General features: G+C 40.3%; 1 protein-coding gene across 1 annotated transcript in view; it reads right to left on the bottom strand.

Moving 5' to 3' along the window:
• fam20ca (FAM20C golgi associated secretory pathway kinase a) overlaps positions 1-18,172 on the bottom strand; it is a 29,876-nt gene extending 11,704 nt beyond the window's left edge. Inside the window, exons 1-3 of the mRNA XM_030790836.1 lie at positions 17,622-18,172; positions 15,559-15,740; positions 13,244-13,322 (exon numbers count right to left, since the gene is read on the bottom strand). Of these exons, the coding sequence (XP_030646696.1) occupies positions 13,244-13,322; positions 15,559-15,740; positions 17,622-18,172 (812 nt within the window). The remainder of the gene's footprint in view (positions 1-13,243; positions 13,323-15,558; positions 15,741-17,621) is intronic.
• Positions 18,173-18,892: the final 720 nt, after the last annotated feature.

Genomic DNA, 18,892 nt, shown 5'->3' with positions numbered 1-18,892 from the left:
TACATGTTTGATTAATTATGGCTGATGTGATGAATGTCGTATGGGACTCAAATTAAACATCTGATCCTGAAAAGGCCTCTGTCAAGAAGCAACTCTGATCAGGATGTTTTCCCATCTCTGTTTTGTCACTGTCACTTTATTTGGAATATATGTATATATTAAGACATAAAACAGCGCAAATTACTGCAGTAATTATATTTCAGGTCTAAGAGAATTAAAGGTCATTGTGATTTTTAATTAAAATTGCCCCAGGGTGCTAGGAAGATTACAGTGCATCGATTGAATCCTCATCTCACGCTGCACCTTTCACTCTGACTATAATTGACACTGTCTCCAGGCGAGCAAAGTGGATTCTCTCCAAGTTTGTATCAAGCTGCCTTTTTACACAGTCTGTCTCCTGCTGTTCCCTTCTGTCCTTGCTACAGTGACCAGCTTTAGCATACAGTCCCCTCTGTAACAAGGTGGGCTATTCTGAGAACTGCTCACTGTTCACCAAAGCTGGTCCAAATGCATAGCTAGTGGCATCACCCTCGACCTCCTGCCACGATGCCACAGCTCCTGCTGCTCTGTCTGAGTGAAGGATTAGTGCTGCCCATATGCTTGAAGCCACTTCCTGTTGGTTGACCACTGTGAGAGAGACAGATCTAAGGGGTTGGTTTAATTAACACGGGTGTAATACACACTCACCACAGAATCAGGCAGAAAGTCCAAAAAGTGGACTGTGCAAACATAATGTGGCCTATGTTTACAAGTGAGATCATCAAAGTCTCAAAAAAAAACATAGCTAAATTTGAAGTCTAGGATATTTTCTATTTTCGGAGGACCCAACATTAACACAACGTTAAAACAATATTTATATATATTTGGGGCAACATAATCATTGCGACTGATCTGCATGATTCGAATACAATGTGTGCAAATCTTGTTTTCAGCATCATAGCAATATTTGGTAACAAAGAAAAGTTTTACTGTGGTAGTGTACCATGAACACTTATCTACGGTATTTAACAAAAATAATCAATCTTATCCGTTTTTTATGGCGCCTTCGGAGAAAAAATGCAGTGGAAACCAGCGTGGCTCTGAGGAGATGATGAACGCCGTATCTACAGCAGGGGATTTTATATAATTCATAATCCCCATCTTAAAAAGGATTCGCTGCAAAGCAACACAGGGAGATTCTACTCCTCTATTCAGCTGCCAGCACACTTGGCGATTGAGAGGCAAGGTAAGCCTGAACGAGAAGTGACACACAGATGAGCTCCTATCACACGCTTCCATGACAACTAAAACGCTGGCTCTGAATCCCCTGAGAAACAGTCACTTTCTATTTTAACATGCAGAGGCTCAGAGGTCAGAGTCACGTTGATTCATATTTTGTTTCAAAGGATTTGATGAATGCCGAGATTATTGTCAGGCATTCATTTAGGTTGGTCACGGAATAGCTGGAGAGGTCCTGGGTGTTTGCAATGTCGATTATCATACAAGCAGTCAAGACGGCACAATTTGCTTAATGTTTAGTAGTTTAGTGAGAGACTGTAAAAAATGTGTCATTAAATAAAGATCAAAGATGTGTTCAAAGAGAGTTCAAACCTAAGGGTATGCTTCACTTTGTGTTTACCAAACAGAGGAGTTAACTGCTGTCTAAAGTACTTTTCACTTGATGTGTGTAGGAAACCTGAGTAAACATCTCTGCAACATACCTCACTCCACATATATGCTTCACAGACAAACATTCACACACACACACACACACACACACACACACACACACACACACACACACTCTCCTATAATCCCCCTCTCTGTTATTATTGGAAGGGACTTTCTTTTGAGTGAGGGAGAACTCAGGGTCTCTGAAAACACAGCTCTCCAGTAACAATGAGACAAAGCACTGAGAGGCAAAGATGTAACAGACAGTGAGAGATAGTAATGGATGAGCACTATCAATTCTCCATTTAGCTTTACACTGAGGAGATACTTGACCAGGCCATTAAAGGTCACTAGATAATGAAGACACAGTCAGGATTGTGGAGCACCATAGGCAAGCCATTCTTCTATTCTCCAAAGCCAGTTCTATTTGCGTACATGAGCTTTGATTACAGGAATAATGAGCAACAGAGATAGACAAGAATTCATCTTCCTTAGAGAGGCATAGGCAGGCACTTGATTCAACCCTTCCTGGCATTAGAGAAGAGAGAAGATGGAGTGCTAGGGGTAGGGGGTTTTAGTATTAGTTCTGGGGCTAAACGCCAGATTTGGTCGCTTTGCATGACACGGAGGTTTTAGCAACAAAGGCAGAGGGGAGCACAAAGCAGTAATCAGAGCATTAATGAGGAGAAGCCGGGGCACTTTGAGCTTCTTAACTCCGATAGGGATCTTAAGCACTTTTCCTGTGTCTTCCTCAGCACACAAAATCAATTGGTATTTATCAAGCTCTCATCCAAAATCAGCCTTTTGTATTGAGCTGATGTGTTTAGCATTCACAAGCACAAGCCACAGCGCTGATGGGAAATTGAATGAAACATGTCGCAAAACTGCACAATGTGCAAAAGGTTCCTCTGAGACCTTTGTCGGCTACTGCGGACAGTGGGAAAAAAGACAAACACCTGAGGCTAACAGTTTTCTCTAATCTTCCTGGCATCTTTTGTTAAGCGAGTGAAAAAACATTACTAAAAAAAAAAAAAAAAACCACAACAACAAAAAAAACTACTTACAATGCACTTCTTGTGGTGAGATGTCTCTGTTGTACTAAGCATCTTTTTTTCACCCTACCAACTGACAAAACCATTATAAAAGAACATGCCTCAAGCTCCTAAGGCCTCACCTGCTGCTGGGTGCTGTATGCTGCATTATTCAAAGGTCTGCTCCAGCCCACATAGCCACCTTTAGGACAGGACTAACCTACAGACTGACTCACATACTCAGCAATGGCTGAGAGACATCGAACCACCATTCTGGGACCGTGGTATGAAAATTTGCCACATATTTCATTTTCTGTTCAAAAAAAAAAAACTAGTCTGTGTGGGAACCAGAATTGTTTGTATGCCTAACAACCTATTTACTTGTGGAATAGGATATTCAAGAACAAGAATACAAAGTTTATCAGGACTTTCTCCACACCTGTCTCCACACTGAACTGAACTGTCATTTGAACAGTATTGACCAAGTGTGTGCATAACAAGACAAAGAATATATAAGAATAAATGAACTTTTCACAGGCACATATCCAGTAGTACATGTATGAACGGAGTTGACACATGATTTACCTTTAAAATAAGACAAGGAAACAATATGGTGAATTGGATCTGAACTATTAGGGTACACAATTATCAAATGAAGCTTGACTATGATCAGTTATCCCTCATAGAGATGTCTGATTATAATACGTGACAGACCTACAGACTGTCTGTTGGTCTTCTATGGGTTATTGGTAAGGCTATTTAACAAATTCCATTTCATTGCAAAAAGGTGCTTTTCTGCTTGTCAACTACAGAAATAGAGGACAAACTCAGAACAAACAAAGAGCTTCATGCTTTTCTCAAGCTTAATTAATACTTGAAGAAGATTACAGATTAATACCCAATTATTAGGATGATGATAGAACAAATTACAGTTAATTGGATATCTCTTGGGCATTTGAGCCAGTATTTGAGACCTGAGACAGCGCAGATTCACATCTGCACTGACAGAATCCGATTAGCATTGAGCTAATTGGGAGTTCTGATTATTCTCTGTGCACTCTACCAGTTACGAGCGTTAGAGTTCACAGTACACTCAGTTCTTCCACAAAGGGATGCTAGGACTTTAGGTACTATCAAGAGACAGAGTTCGACCTCTTATTGCGAGGTCCTGGCAGGAGTTGTGGTCCTGTCAGTTGGGCCAACCCAAAACCAGTGCCAGAGGCCGAGAAAAGCACGTCTCCTCCCTGCATCTGCATCCACTTGCACAATCTAGCCTAAGCCACAAAAACAGAAAAAAAGATCCACAACAACATTGAGGGCTCTTTCAGTTTTTAATTTGAGCTCCTCTTGGCTGAGCAGAACAACAACAACCTATGAATACACTGTGGTTGTGTGCAGTTGCTATTCCCCTAATTAATGCAACATGAGTCTCATTAAAATGCCATTTACTGGGGGCACATGAGTGATAATAGAATTGCAGTTGACATAGGAGTGTTGTCTTTTATTTAGCCTCCTAATGAATGTGTTTATTAATTACCTCAGAAATGCACACTTTTTGTTGTCATGCAACCCCTGTTTCCTGAACCACAGGAGTTACATGCTCAGTTTGAACCCTTGTACAATGCCCATCAATTACTGCCTTTCCAGCCTGTCAAGGTGGGGGAGAAACCCTATTTGTGAGGTCTGTCAGTTATCTCTAAGGTCTCTTGTCTTCACTCAGTTTGGAGAAACTAATAATCTGGTAACGATAATGGAAGTGGACTAGTAACCATAGTTATGGGTTCAAACCTCAAGCATGATGTGCTCTAAGTTACTTGTGCCATTCAACCCCATAGTTAAACGAGACATGATTCAACAACCACAGAAAGTGATCATTTTAAGTTCCTTTAGCGCGGAGTATCATCTTAATGAATAAATGGAAAGTTGATGTAGTTAGATGCATTCTATGAACTTCAAGTCACCTTTGAGAGGACGCAGTCTAGGAGAAAATTCTTTAGGTTTTGAGACAGCGTTTCTATATCCCACAGTGATGTTTTCTTTTTTTTTCAAACCTGTTTTTTCCTTTCCGTAACCAATGACGGTTTCTGGGTATCCACTTCTTAAATAGAACAAATGCATAAACATCACTTAGTGGATTGTGGCTTCCCAGTTTCTTTCTGGAATGTATGTGGAGGGCAGTGTTGTTGGTTGTGGAGTTTTAACAACAGACTTCCACATTTGGGACTCGAAGCGCATTTCTTTTTTCCCTTTTTTTTTCTATAGTAGAGACTAATCTGTTGTGGACTAAGCACAAAAGGTCAGAGTACCTCCAGATCTGCATGGGTCTCTGATGGGATATGTTAGTACGGTTGTCCAGTAACCTCAGCAGGCCCTTTTATTCCTTCTTTTGAAACAAGACTCTCTCCTTTCAATGTTTGCTTGAAGGCAAAAAAAAAAAGAAAAAAAGATTTTGCCTCAATTATGGGAACAGCGCAGTGTGCTTGGAAGAACCTGCTGACAATTGCTTCAGAGCAGAAAATTGTCCACAAATAAAGGCAATTTGGCACTCTAGCCGAAGCTAGCTGAGTGTCATCGTAATGACTAGACCCCAAGCTGAGCAGTGTGGAGGACTGTGGTACTTATTGAAGATAGCAAAGCTCAACTATATAACTAGCCATGCATCATTACAATGCATAACACTACCACTGAACAAGTTGAACCGCAGTGTGGTCTGTGGTTTTCTCTGAGATTAAGAAGAATGACATAAACGACATAACTAGCCATGTATCATTGTGATCCATTGCCGTATACCGGCAAACAAAGACTACGCAGAGACCACACACATTGCAATACTATTGACTAAGTGAAAGAGTATTACAAGTCATTGATGGATCTAGTGGTATTGAGCAGTGTGCCCAGTAACAATACTGAGGATTGCATTTTGGGTTTTAGTGTAGTATTGAGTATTGTAGTTATTTTAAGACTGCACTTTTAACAGAGAATACAGTGGTATTCCTGGGTACTGTGGTAATGTGATACGGGTTTTGTTGATTACGGGTGGGGTATCGGGGAGGGGGATGACAATGCTTTGATAGTGCGTTGCCATGGTATTGCCTTGTGTGTAGTAAAGCTGATGCATGGTGTGCATCCTTCTCCTGTGTCCAGTCATCTGTTCCCTGAGCACAGCTGGTCACTCCACAGACAATGGCCAAATGTTCAGGAGAATAACTACACAGAGTCTCCTCTGTGTGAACTCTTGCCTGATCCAAAGGAAAGAGGGTGAAAAAGGTAGGCTCTCAGATCATATTCCCTCTGCCCTGACCTACTGATACACAACCTGTTAATCAAAGACCCACCTACATCCTGTCTTTAGCAAAGTTAACAAGAGGGTGTCCTGTAGGGGTAAAATAATGATTGCTTTTATACTTTTCCTTACTAAGGGTCTTACCAGCAGTGTAAATGTCACCCTGTAATAAGATGACTTTGAGAAGTTTTGCCCTTCCACAAAGGAACTATTTACCTTTTATCTATTATCAAGGAAAACCTCTAAGGCAGGTGCTTATCTCTTTGTGTGTGTTGTTTGTGTAGTTACCAATCATGGTTACCCAAGCAAATTTCCCTGCTGGCGCATAAGAAAAGATATGCAGGCATTACAAATTTCTTTTTTTCTTTCTTTTTTTTTCTTTTTTCTTTTTAACTATAAATGTAGACAGGGATTTTAATGAAAGCTGTCTCCACATTGTTGATTAAATGATCACAAAGTGGACGGTTGAAATCCCCTTCTTTGGTCTATCCTGTCTGATTCTTTCCAGTCTAATTTAAACTTATTCAGCCATAACAGCTAAAATGATTAGACAGCCTCAGTCTGTGGCGAATATCTAAAGTGGTAGACCATTAGAATGATTTGACTTGTGTTAAGATGTTCTGCACCTATGCATGATTAATTGCAAAAACAGTGTGCTGTAATCACGGACATTAAATCCCTTGGTTCAATTAGTTGGCAATTACTGTTTGTGATTTTCTCGCTTAAATACGGCACTGCGAGAATTGATGTTCTATCACTAAGCAGTTTGTTTTAATTTTTTTCTTTTCTTTTCTTTCTTTCTTTCGTTTTTTCTTTCTTTTTTTTTTTAAATTTTTTTTTTCACAGCAAGGTTGTAAATGTGTAGCTCAAGATGTATTTTTTATGGAATGCAATATTGAAAAGCAAGAATGCAAATGTTATCAGGAATTTCTCTATGCCTCTATTGAATTGTCATTCCACAAGAACTGGCCATGTTTGTGCATAAAGAAGACAAGGTTATGTGTGAATAAAGGAGGTGTTCACATCTCCGGTGAGAGACCACAGATTTATCAGACTTTAGGGATGGCCATTTGTTTTGACCGTCTGAAACAGCCACTGGAAAAAACACTGTCTCTGTGAGACAGTGAGAGTAAGAAACTCTTGCTTTCCATTTTTAAGAGGTTATTTGATTTGACATATTAACAAACTTGGCACACAGGAACAAGATACTTTAGGGCTTTTCTTTCCACCTCTTCAATTCGGGGAAGGAACAACAAACAAAGACATGCAAACAGAACGCGAGATGGATGAGTAAAACCACAGCAAGCAGCATTTTCATTTTTGGTGGTGCAGGGAGAGAACATGTGACATGATGATGTAAATGATCACTCATGAATAGCCACTTTTGGCAATCTTCGCTCAAGTGATTACTATCACATGACTCACTGACGTCAACTGCGAATCAATAAAAGTGAACTAATCAATATTCCTGATTGTTTACCAATGTAACAGTCAATGTCTCTTTTTTTTAACTCTCAGGACTAGCTTTATGAAGGGAAGGAAATATATCTGTGACTCTTTGTCCTATAGCTACATGTTACTGCTTTAATGTTCCAATAATCATTTAGGCCTTACTTTTCTGAGGGAAATTCCAGCAATTTTACCACAGCACTTCATTGATTGCTCTTGACATACATTTCCCTTTGTCATATACTATTCAGCATTTGAGAGATGGCAGCCGAAAAGAGAGAGAGAGTCAGAGAGAAAGAGTCAGACAGAAAGAGAGAGGGGGGAGAGAGAGAGAGAGAGAGAGAGAGAGAGAGACAGAGATAGTCGTGCTGAGACAAAGAACGTATGCTTGCAGGAGAATGTGAAGTTGTTATCAGAATGTGTTTTGACTACTCGACAGCTTAAGAGCCAAATAAAAAAAAAAAAAAAAGAAGCCTTGTACAGAGCCAGGAAGCAGCAGCAGAACTGTGTTCGTTTAAGACTGAGCTGGGGAACAGATGTCTTCAAAAGCATTACATATGCCCTGTGCCACTGTGGTGGATGGGAAAAGAGGGTGGTGGTGGTGGGGGGGTGGAGGGGCTGGGTCAGGTGGAGAATTTCACTATACTCTGAAAGGAAATGTATTTTCTGCTTCCTGACACATTTCAGTCTTTCAGTGTGTGGGAAAGGCAACAAGCTCAATATACTGTCTAGGAAACTGCGAAAAGGAAAATAACTGGTGTAGAGCATGACACAGTTAATAAGACAGATCCTCAGAGAATCTAATATTCCCCCAATTCGGTATAAATTATCCAGAATGTTTCCAAGTCAGCTTGTTCTTACCTGAGGAGTCTTCATTATATCCTACTTACATGTACTGAGAGTTTGGAAGAACCTTGTGTACTTGTCTAAAAGGCATCGACAGCACACTCAGACCTAACAAATTGATGGCTGATGCACTAAGACAAGCTATCGTGCGCGGCCTAGTTTCCTGGCACGGAGCGAGTCAGCGTGTCTCTGCAGAGGAACGCACTGTGAAATCTGACTCTACTCAGAGTGACAGGGGGAGAGCACTTAGGCGGGCATCACACCATCAGCCGCCGCAAACAACTGCTATTGGGGAAGGATTAACAAGGCACACTTTTTGGGGGCAAACACAACACCAGGCTTTGACCTCTGCACTAAGACAAGCTCAAGTGGAGTTTTTGGCTCTTTTTAGTGAGGTCTGGTCTGGGTTTTTCCTTTTCAAAAAAAAAAAAAAAAATCCCCCTGCACATCCTGAAGCAGTCTGGTAAGCCATGCAGCTGTGGAAACAGCTGCCAGGACTGAAGAAGACTATATGGTCTGACATGTTGATTCACTGCTCGCTGGCGAAAAGCAGTCGGCAATCTCTGAGTTGCATGAATTAATGGCGCTCTTATTCTGCTCCCGAGGGGCCCTCAGAGAGACAGAGAGTGAGAGAGAGAGTGAGAGAGAGAGAGAGAGAGAGAGAGAGAGTGAGAGAGAGAGAGTGCGACAGAGAGAGAGGGCCTGAAAAATGGACTGCAATTTACACATTTATGGGTGTAGATCTGTCTCAAGGATTTCAAAATGCCAGTGCAAGGCAGTAAGCAAGTCCTTATCATTCAAATGTGAAGGCAAAAGGGGGACTCAAACATCAGGAAAAAAAACTGTGTCAATCGGTGGGATAGCTGTTCATTCTAGGGACTATGCTCTTTTCCCATAGTGATTTGCCAATGCTTGTGTGGAATTTGGATTTGTTTGGATCATCCTCAATCTCGGCAGCTGGATTGTATATTCTTAAGCTGAGGAGCTGTAATCCCTGTACAGTGTGGATTTCAATCAGCAGCTCCACTAATGACGGAACACCAACAGTTCTCCCTCTCTCTCTCGATAGCAACCTCCTTAATACACAATTTAAAGGAGACTTATTGGAATATTTCTGCTGTCAAAAATCATAATTTTGTGAGTATTTCCAATGATGTTAACTTTTTCACTCAGGAAAAATGTTTCATTGATCAAATATCATTATGTCTTCAAAATAGAGCGCAGATTAAACATAGCAGCAGCTGTAGAACGCAGGGTTTGGAAATAATTTACGCTCTGATGTGTCTACTGCCAGTAGGGTACCGAATAAATTCCTGAATTTTGAAAAAATCTTTTAACAAGCTACTAATCAAGTTTTTTTTTTTAAACGGTTAAAGTCCCTCAAGCATGCTCATCCAGTACAGCTCTTTCAAATGTAATTTTTTCCAACCATTTTTGGATACAATTTTTAGATGTTTTAGATGTAAAATGATTATTTTTCTTTGTTCTTTTTGGCCACTCCTACGTGAATTGACATAATGTGACTTTGGATGCAGTTACTAAAATGAGACTGAAGTAGAACTCTGAAATGCTACAAATGCTAGACATTCATCAGTCCATCACTGACCATATTATCCACTCACTCACTCACTCATTATCTAAGCCGCTTATCCTAAACAGGGTCGCAGGGCCATATTACCCAGCATAACAAATTTTTCATTTTAATTTCAACATTCAAAAATAAAAATAAACAAAGAAAAGACAAAACAAATAAAATATACTTAATAAGTGCTTAATGATTGTATGGAATGCATAGGAAACGCTCACATGTGAGCAATGCTCTCTGCTGAACAGGTTAGTACATAATACGTACTAAAATAAAAATGATGTTACCATGAAAGCTCAGACACATAGTTAACAAACTGAAGAGCAAACACACAGATCTGAGGGTTTTTTTTTCATCATGATGTGTGTATTCTTGAACACCATAATTACTAGATCTCATTAACTCTGCATAATTAGCATAAGTTTAAAAAAGAGTTTACAGATTCCACACTGATGATTGGATTCTGTGTTAATGACTTAATGCCATGTATGAACATTCTCTACTCACTCTCACTAAAGTACAAAGATGCAACTTAATCTCTCTCTCTCTGTCTCTTTCTCTCTAAAATAACACTCTAAACATGAGTCTGCCTGTCCCTGACTTCGATAGTTCAGAGTCCACACTCCCAAACTTTCATTTCCTCTTCTCAACATGTAGTCATCTCATATATGTGAGAAAACAGCCAACAGGAAAATAGACATCTCTCAGCAAACAGTGAAGAAGCCACTGTCACACATGGCTATTTTGCCAGCGTGGAGACGGATAGAGGCTGTCACCATATTTTTTTCTCATACAGTTACTACAGTATATCACGTACAGACACACACACACACACACAGACACACAAACACACACACACACAACACACACACACACAGTGTCTTTCACAGCTCTGGGTGAAAGCAAGATTCATTCTATTTATGTATAATCATGTACACAGCATCTAGAGGGAAAATAAACTCCCTCCACTCTGCTCTAGAAGATGTACTATATCAAAGCTGATTTTAGCAGTGTTGCATCCATTTTAAGCTGGGAGAGAAAATCATTAACATCAAAGAAGGGAAAAACTCAAACTTGGCTCTGTGAGCTTAAGGACACAACACATTTTTTTGCTCAGTTCGCGAAAAGTTTTTGTCTGTGCAGACACATTTCCAATTAGCTTGGCACGAAACTGAGCCGCGCTGCACATCATCCAACCATGCTGAGTCTATCTCTGGAGCAAATAGGTCTGCCAAAGAGAGGTCTACATCATAGTGTGGTGTACACACACACACACACACACGCACACGCGCACACACTCTGGTGGATCACTGGACTGTGTTGATAGAACACCATACACAGTTTTGGCAAGAGGTTCCAAATTACAAACACGAGGCTATGCCAAACCATTCCCTCCTCCACTCACACACTCTCTGCTCTCTCTTTTTTCCCTCACTCCCTCTCTCCCTCATTTTCTCCTCACTCCCCGCCTTTCGGCCCAGTGAAACCCGCGCTAAGCACGGCGCGGTCGAATGATTAGACCCTCGACTGAACGCCTTCCACCGTCCCCATGTCTGTTTTGCTATCGCGGCTTTGAAAGATGGGAAAAATACCCTCTCTCTCTCACGCGGTGAGATTCGACGCTTCACATCCACACCTAGAGCCCAGGCGTCTCCGTCTCACCGCTGCACGCGCCAGCTGGTTTGTGACGCCGTGGAACAGCAGGTGTTGGAGTTGTTAGCATTAAGTGCTTGTGCAGACACCGAGATCTGCATTCAGCTCAGAGAGAACAGCACATCAAAAGAGGCTTTGATGCACAGTATGGTCTCACATGTGCAGGTGAGCAGTAGTCTGACAGCATTTGACGGGATAAGGGCGGGCAGGGGTGGCAGGCTTTATTCAAGGCTATAAGAACTCCTCAAATCCTTATCAGAATCAGCCAGCAAAACCAAAAGGACGGATCTGGGGCCCTGGATGGAGCAATTGTTCTGGATTTTTGTGTCTCCAAAAATGACTTGAGGCAGAGCTCTGTTGTGTTGTGTGCGTAAAGATGACAGTAAACCATTAGGTAGATTGTTAAGGCTGTAACAATGGTTGATGCAATGCTTAAATTAATGAGACCTGCCATGATTATACTTTTGACATCCTGTTTTATGGTAATGCTTGTGCCGAGTAATAGAAAAACACCAGTGGTTTATCCATGTAATTTCATATCACTCACATAATTAGGCACTCAACGATTCTGTACGCCCCAGACAGACATAAAGCGATGTCCAAAAACTTCCAAATCTGCCTTTTTGTTTCTCCTGTCTTCCGCTGATTAAGAGACAGAGCTAAAACATATTGACCTGCCTGAAAAAAGGCCGGCCCTCGTCCTTGATCAGAGTCCCAGTGAGCCGCACCGAAAGTGGGATTTATTATCTGTGCCTTTATTGCGGAATGGTCTGACTTTAGTTCTGCACATCTAACATACAGATGATTACAGAATCAGAGCAAAACACAGCAGAGCAACAGCATCAGTCAAGTTAATAAGCTCAACGAGCAGCATCAAGGTCTTAGCAGTACCTGTGATTTACAGGAGAAGATATACCAATACAACAGCTCAGTGCATATAGGAAGAGCCAGAGCAACCACAAAATTAATCATTGAATGATAAGTCATGGTAAAAGGTTTTTTTGGGGGTTTTTTTTGGTTTGTGCTTGAGGTTCAGAATGACTATGAACACAAAGACCAGGTAATCAACTTCATCATATCACATATTACTTGACTTGCTTTTATCTGTCAATATACTCCCACATAATAAAACAAAACAAAAAAACCCACGCACAACCTGTGATGGTCCAATGACTTTGACGAAGTGCAGTCAAATATAAAGAGCCAACATCCTTTGCATAAAAGCAATCAAACATTTATGAGCAATTATTTGATCGCAAGCATGGCAGGACGAACAGACATTGTTTTATCAGCAGAAATAAGTCAGGCAAAACTATTCAACCTGGTTTTATGCACTGTGCTGCTGGAAAAATATCCCCAAGAGCTGGTGGCAGCTCCTCTGTCTTTTTAATTAACGTGTAAGCCCAGCTATGTTAATTAAACACAGACTGATCATTACTCTCCAGAAACCATCACAGAGACGTTATGGCTCTTCTACACACAACAAGGCTCTCTCAACTGTGAATTCTGTTAGCGTAAAAGAATCTTTTCTAAACTTCAGCCGAGAGTCTTTTAAGAGGGCCTAAGCTAAAACACTTGCTGTAATTAAATACACTTCACTTGGTTTATCAAAAAGAAAAAACAACACTAAGCGTCTCATGGACTGTGAATTCAGTCTAGAGTTTGGGATGGGTTGTTTAATATAGTGCTGCTTGTGTTCCAGTGGAGCAATGTTTCAGCATGTAGAAAACTTGTTGAGGTACTCACTTCATGGGCTTAAACAGAGCCTGTCCATAGTTTTGGAAGGTCATGATGAGTTTCAGCTGAGTTCCACCTGACTTCATAGCTGTGTGAAACAGAAAGAGAATCATTTTTACTCTTAACGACACATGAAGGGATACTTCTCAAAGCAAAATTTCTCATTTAGCTGGATAACCTAAATAAATATACTGTCAAGGAATCAGGATGTTCAATAGAGAGGAAAAAAAAGATGAGGATTATCCTCCCTGGAAAGCCTTGACTTCTTTTAACTAAGAAATTTGCAAAGTAACTCAGATGTTTCTCTAGCATAGGAACAGTCTCTCTCTCTCTCTCTCTCTCTCTCTCTCTCTCTCTCTCTCTCTGTCTCTACTTTGCACACATGCACAGAAGCCTGTATGCATGCACGCACGCACGCGTGCACACGCACAGTTTACACAGATCACACACCCTCTTGTCCGGGAGTTATCCCAAATGCTTCAGTCTGGCTAATTAGTGTACAAGAAAGCACACAACACAGTGTAAAATGATGAAATGTTTAATTTACTGTGATTATTTGTTTTTTCTTCTGGCAATATGTAAAGTGAAATATCATGCATTGCTGGACAAAAGAATAATAAATCTCTCTGAATACTTGAACAACCATCTGTTGTCTATGAGCCTTAAAATATTTTGGATGAGGCCTTTGTAATGAGACCCACAGTAAACAAATATAAAATCTGCTTAGCTGCCGTAGTCCTGGAAACATCTGATAAGTGGTATTTGATAACTGAGCTTTGTGATTTGCAAGAGAATAGAAGTTAAATCTTCCTCTGTGAAGATCCTTCTGTACAAGTACATTCATCACAACATTTACTTTAGTGAAATATTACATCTAAAGAGAGGAGAGCCATTAAAGTCAAACATACAAACACATACACTAAGTACAAATGTTATCTGGGTGACCTGAGAAATGTTATGTGTGTATAAATATCTGCTCTCTCATCAACTGTAGATAATATTTGAGATTTTTTTTTTCAAGTTAGGAAACTGAGCAAATCTCCGAGAGGATACAGTGAATGAACGGAATGGAATGAATGAAGTCACAGGTAAGATGTTGCTCAGTCAAGCCGACTGTTTTTGAAAGAGATAACAGTGGAAACATATTCTGGACAAAGCCCCCTTTCATTAGGGGCCGAATCGGAAATCTGTCACACTCACGCTCTCTCTCCTTGATTAAGTTCTCAAAAAAGGAGGGACCATGCCCTATACTGTGTGTGTGTGTGTGTGTGTTGAGTCATAATGGACAGGCTTTCAGGGGATTTGTCCATCTATAATGGAGCATTAACTCAAGCCTAATAACAAACACAGCCAAAGATCCATCAAACTTCAGTCTTGTGTGGCTGCACTCGTCCTTTAGTGTTAGGCACACGTTCCTGCCTGTTTGCCACAATAAGGCAGCACTGCCCTAGCAGGGATGGTTTTAGAGTGATCTTTAGATTCTGACTAGCGCAGTGCAGTAGAATCCAGAAAATCCAGTCCTGCAGCCCGTAAATCTGTGTGTACAGAGAGAACAATGTATTTCCTGGAGAAGTAATAATGTGCTTTCCTTCTCAGGGTTTTAGTTTCATCTGTATTAAAGACAATCTAATAGATTCTGCTCATTCATCAGGGTTTTCCAAGTAGTAAAACATTTAATCTGAAGCATTCCTAATATCTGTACATCTGGAAACTGCTGTTGTATTTGACTGTCAGAGCATGTACTGATATGACATGCTGCATGTTGCTTTGCTTTGTTTTAAGGTTCACCTGACATGAAGAATCTATTGGGGTTTTGAGGCAGCCGTGTGATGTAAACTACACTGGAATGACTTGGACACCTTCACGTAACAGATGGAATATGAGGATATGAGTACTGCTGAGAGTGAATGATTAGGTTCTATCAATCACTAGTTCCTGAGGACTTAAAAGAAAGACCGTATGTGTTTTCTGCTGATTCTGCTAACTCGCTAGAACACAACCTGCATCACGCCTCTGCACAAAGGTACACTATACTACATACACACACACACACACACACACACACACACACACAGACACACACACACACACACACACACACACACACACACACACACACACATACATGTGCACACGGCCTGCAGCCTGACAATTCATAGCTCTTCACATGGTTTTGAACTGTGACCTAGTTGGTGAATTCTATGGCAATAACATCTGAACACCACTTGTTATAATCGCTTTGGGACAACAAATGAAATTTATCAGTGAGACAAAACAGATGAAAGGTCCATGCCAGCCCTCTCACGAGGACTTGACAGACTCACCTACACTGGTGATACTCTGAGAAACAAGGTCTTTGAGTAGAGCGTCTATGACAGGGTTGTGACGAGAGTAGAGTTCATAGCGGGTTATTCCGATGTGGAAACGTAACCAGTTTGGGTATGACTCAGCTGTGGCCTCCCCGGTCGGATTATACTCTTCGTCTTCCTCATTCCCTTCATTGTGCCTGTTGGCAGACGACACAAAGACATTAGTATTTCCCCAGAACTTCTCAGAGCAAACTTAGAGAACTAAATAGAACTAAATTCTACTTAAAGCAAAAGCTTTAAGTTCTTTAATTGGAACATTTATTTAGTCTAATCAGATTCATATGTTTTTCAGTCAACACGTCCCAGTTAAAAAGGTGGTAATATTGGGCATTTGGCTTATATTTAGTCTCTGAGGATCATTCAGTATGTGCTTCGTTGAATTGGTAAAGGTTTGTTTCTTTTTTCAAACTCTCTCTTCCTCAACATATTGAACCAACTACAGGCATCCAGAAAAAGGAGTACCAGTGTACAAACTACATGCCAACCAGGCAAAACGACTCCTGTATTATTCTAAATAACCTTGAAATCCATTAATCTGGATCAGTACTAGTCCTCTGCAATGTCAACATAAGAGCACAAATACATGGATATACAGCAATAATCAGTTAGCTGACATTTCAACTTTACTGTACAAATCTACTTTTCTTTGTATAAATTAAGAAAAAAGGAATGAAATACATCAAGAAAAAATACATTGGCAACAACACATAACACAAACTCTACTTATTTCACAATGACTGAAACACATGAAGATAGGATTTTTAACAAAAGCTCTGCTAACCCTAATAAATTAGGGAACCTCAGTTAATTCTGTTTTATATTTTCTTCAGTTTTCTTTCCATTTGCTTACATGACACTAACACCACATTTAACACCTGGAGTCACTGTTTCGAACTGTTTATTATGGGGTTTAATGACATTAACTGAAATTTGAGTTGAAGACTTGCTGTCGAATTGTCCATTCAAAAGCAACACAGTTAATAAAATAATGTATGGAATAACAATGTAATGATTAAAAATGGAATGAAATGTTGATAACCAATCCTTTCTTATCTTTCTTGATCAAACTAGTGGGAGAATGAAAGGCAGTGAAAGCGGGGAGGACATTATAAACCCCCCCCCCAGATGTTTAGATTATTAACATAAGACAGAGTATGGACACTATAACATATCACATGAACTCCAACCAAACTGAGAATTTCACAAAACCACTTATATCCTATAGCAGTCATGATTTACCCTTCATTGATTCTGACACAGTATGCATCAGTGAACACCTAAAGAAACCAATGTCCAAGTCCAGACAAACAAGATCATTTCCAAAGTATCATCATTTCTAAGTATTATTAATATTACTCAGTTTCACTGTCATATTCCCACTCAGGGTTTACTCCTTACAATAACTCCTGAAGAACATAACTTACTGTAATGAAGTCTGAGCTGACATCCCCACACCGACGTAAACAAGTAAAAGATAACGAAAAATCAACATTTTTAGGGAGCTCTATGTAGAAACAAATGAACTAATCCTGTTATTAAAAGTATCATTAATTGGTCACACAGCAGCAAGGAATCTCACGATATACCAAGTCGATTTTGGATAAAGATCTAATACGATTCCAGTGGATAACCTATTTTCCAGTTTTCCAATAAAAGACAGTTCATGTTAGTGAAAGGCAGATGTTATGGGTCTGAGATAAGATGATCATTTTTCTGAAATAAAACACTTAGAACTAAAACTGGAAATGAATGAGACAAGGGTAACAAAGGGCATGGCACGGACAGAGATTTAACGCTAATGTAACTGGCACTAGGGAGAGCACCACATGGTAGTGATGTGACTTCAGAGACAAAGCAGTTTTTTGTACACTGAAGAAACAATTAGTGCAATGACGAGAGAACGCTTCCATTATAGCGTTTTAATGACTACATGGAAGACAGTGCACTGAAATTTCTTTATCCAAACGTCTGATCATTAATGATAGACTCTTTTGATTATGTGATGTCCAACGACTTACCATTCTTGATTCCCCGCTGCTTTGGGGTAGAATCTAATGTCAGTATTGACGTTGAACAAGGTATCATCATCTGTAAGCGGCGGCAGATCTGTTTTGTATAAGGGATGCTCGAATAGAGCCGACAGTCTGGAAACAGTTTGAACAGGTTGTGTTCTGCCGTCCCTCGTATCCTTAATGAGGGTTTTCTGACCATCGGCGTTGGGTGCAAATTGTTTTATTCGCTTAAACGACTCGGCTTTGTCACCCGTATTGATGACCTTTTCCAGAGAATGAGAGGAGAGATTTGAATTCGGCTCATTGCTGAAATCTTGCAGTATTCTTAAAGTGTGCTTATTAGGCCAACCCGGTTCTGCTGCCGACCTTGCTCGCTGTTTCGCCCAGTTCCGAGGCTCTTCGCTGGGGTTGTGAGAGCATGAGCAGCCTCCGTTACCAGAGTTAGGACCAGTAGCTCGTTTCTCTAGTTTTGGTAACAAGTCAATCATAATATGCATGGTGCACGCAACGAGAAAAACCATGAGAATCAGTACGCGAAATTTGCGGAACAGTATCATCTTTATCATTCCGATTAGTAGCGCCTTCAATTTGTTCAGTTTTAACTAAGCTAAAAGTACTACAACACCATAAAATTTAAAGATGCTGAATTCGATATGTAACGCAAAAAACACCATACGGTGTTTCTACGAAGAAAATGAGTGTTCATTTCAGATGTAATCCGTGTTAAGTCAGGAACTCCATATTCAGAAAACAAAATTCTTCATTTTGCACTCAGCTCGTATTGTTGTCACAGATGGTTCATATAATCTTTTTGTCTTATTGGCATTGCTGGGTGTCATGCGCTGAAGATAAGATAACAATATACGATGTTTCAGCTGTGGTCCATCTTCAGGATAGCACTGTAGCTGTTACCGACAACAGTATCTGCCCAGTCCATTCTTCCGTGCGCTCTATAGCGCAGATGTTTCCGTAACGTTCAATGTCTTTGAAAATATTTATGCGTAGAATATGAATTCATAAAGTCTCATTAAAGCAAGTGAACGCGCGAGAGATGAGCTGAGAAACTGCATTGAAAAATATCCGCGATTAGTGAAATCGAAACAATCTCTGAAGCGCAGAAGAGAAAAAATTACAGGTGAGTAATAATGTAACCCGTCACACCACAGACTGAGTCCACCAAAACCACGAAACAGAAGTGTTTGACAGGTGTAGATCTTCTGGCACACTTGCGCCGTGTTTGCGTCGCTTCGTTCAGCCGAGTCGGACTAAGGTTCTCT

This window comes from Chanos chanos, chromosome 13 (genome assembly GCF_902362185.1).
Source record: "Chanos chanos chromosome 13, fChaCha1.1, whole genome shotgun sequence".
In the NCBI taxonomy this organism is placed as follows: domain Eukaryota; kingdom Metazoa; phylum Chordata; class Actinopteri; order Gonorynchiformes; family Chanidae; genus Chanos; species Chanos chanos.
Note: the sequence above shows the minus strand (reverse complement) of the source record. Positions and strands in the feature narration are given on the sequence as shown.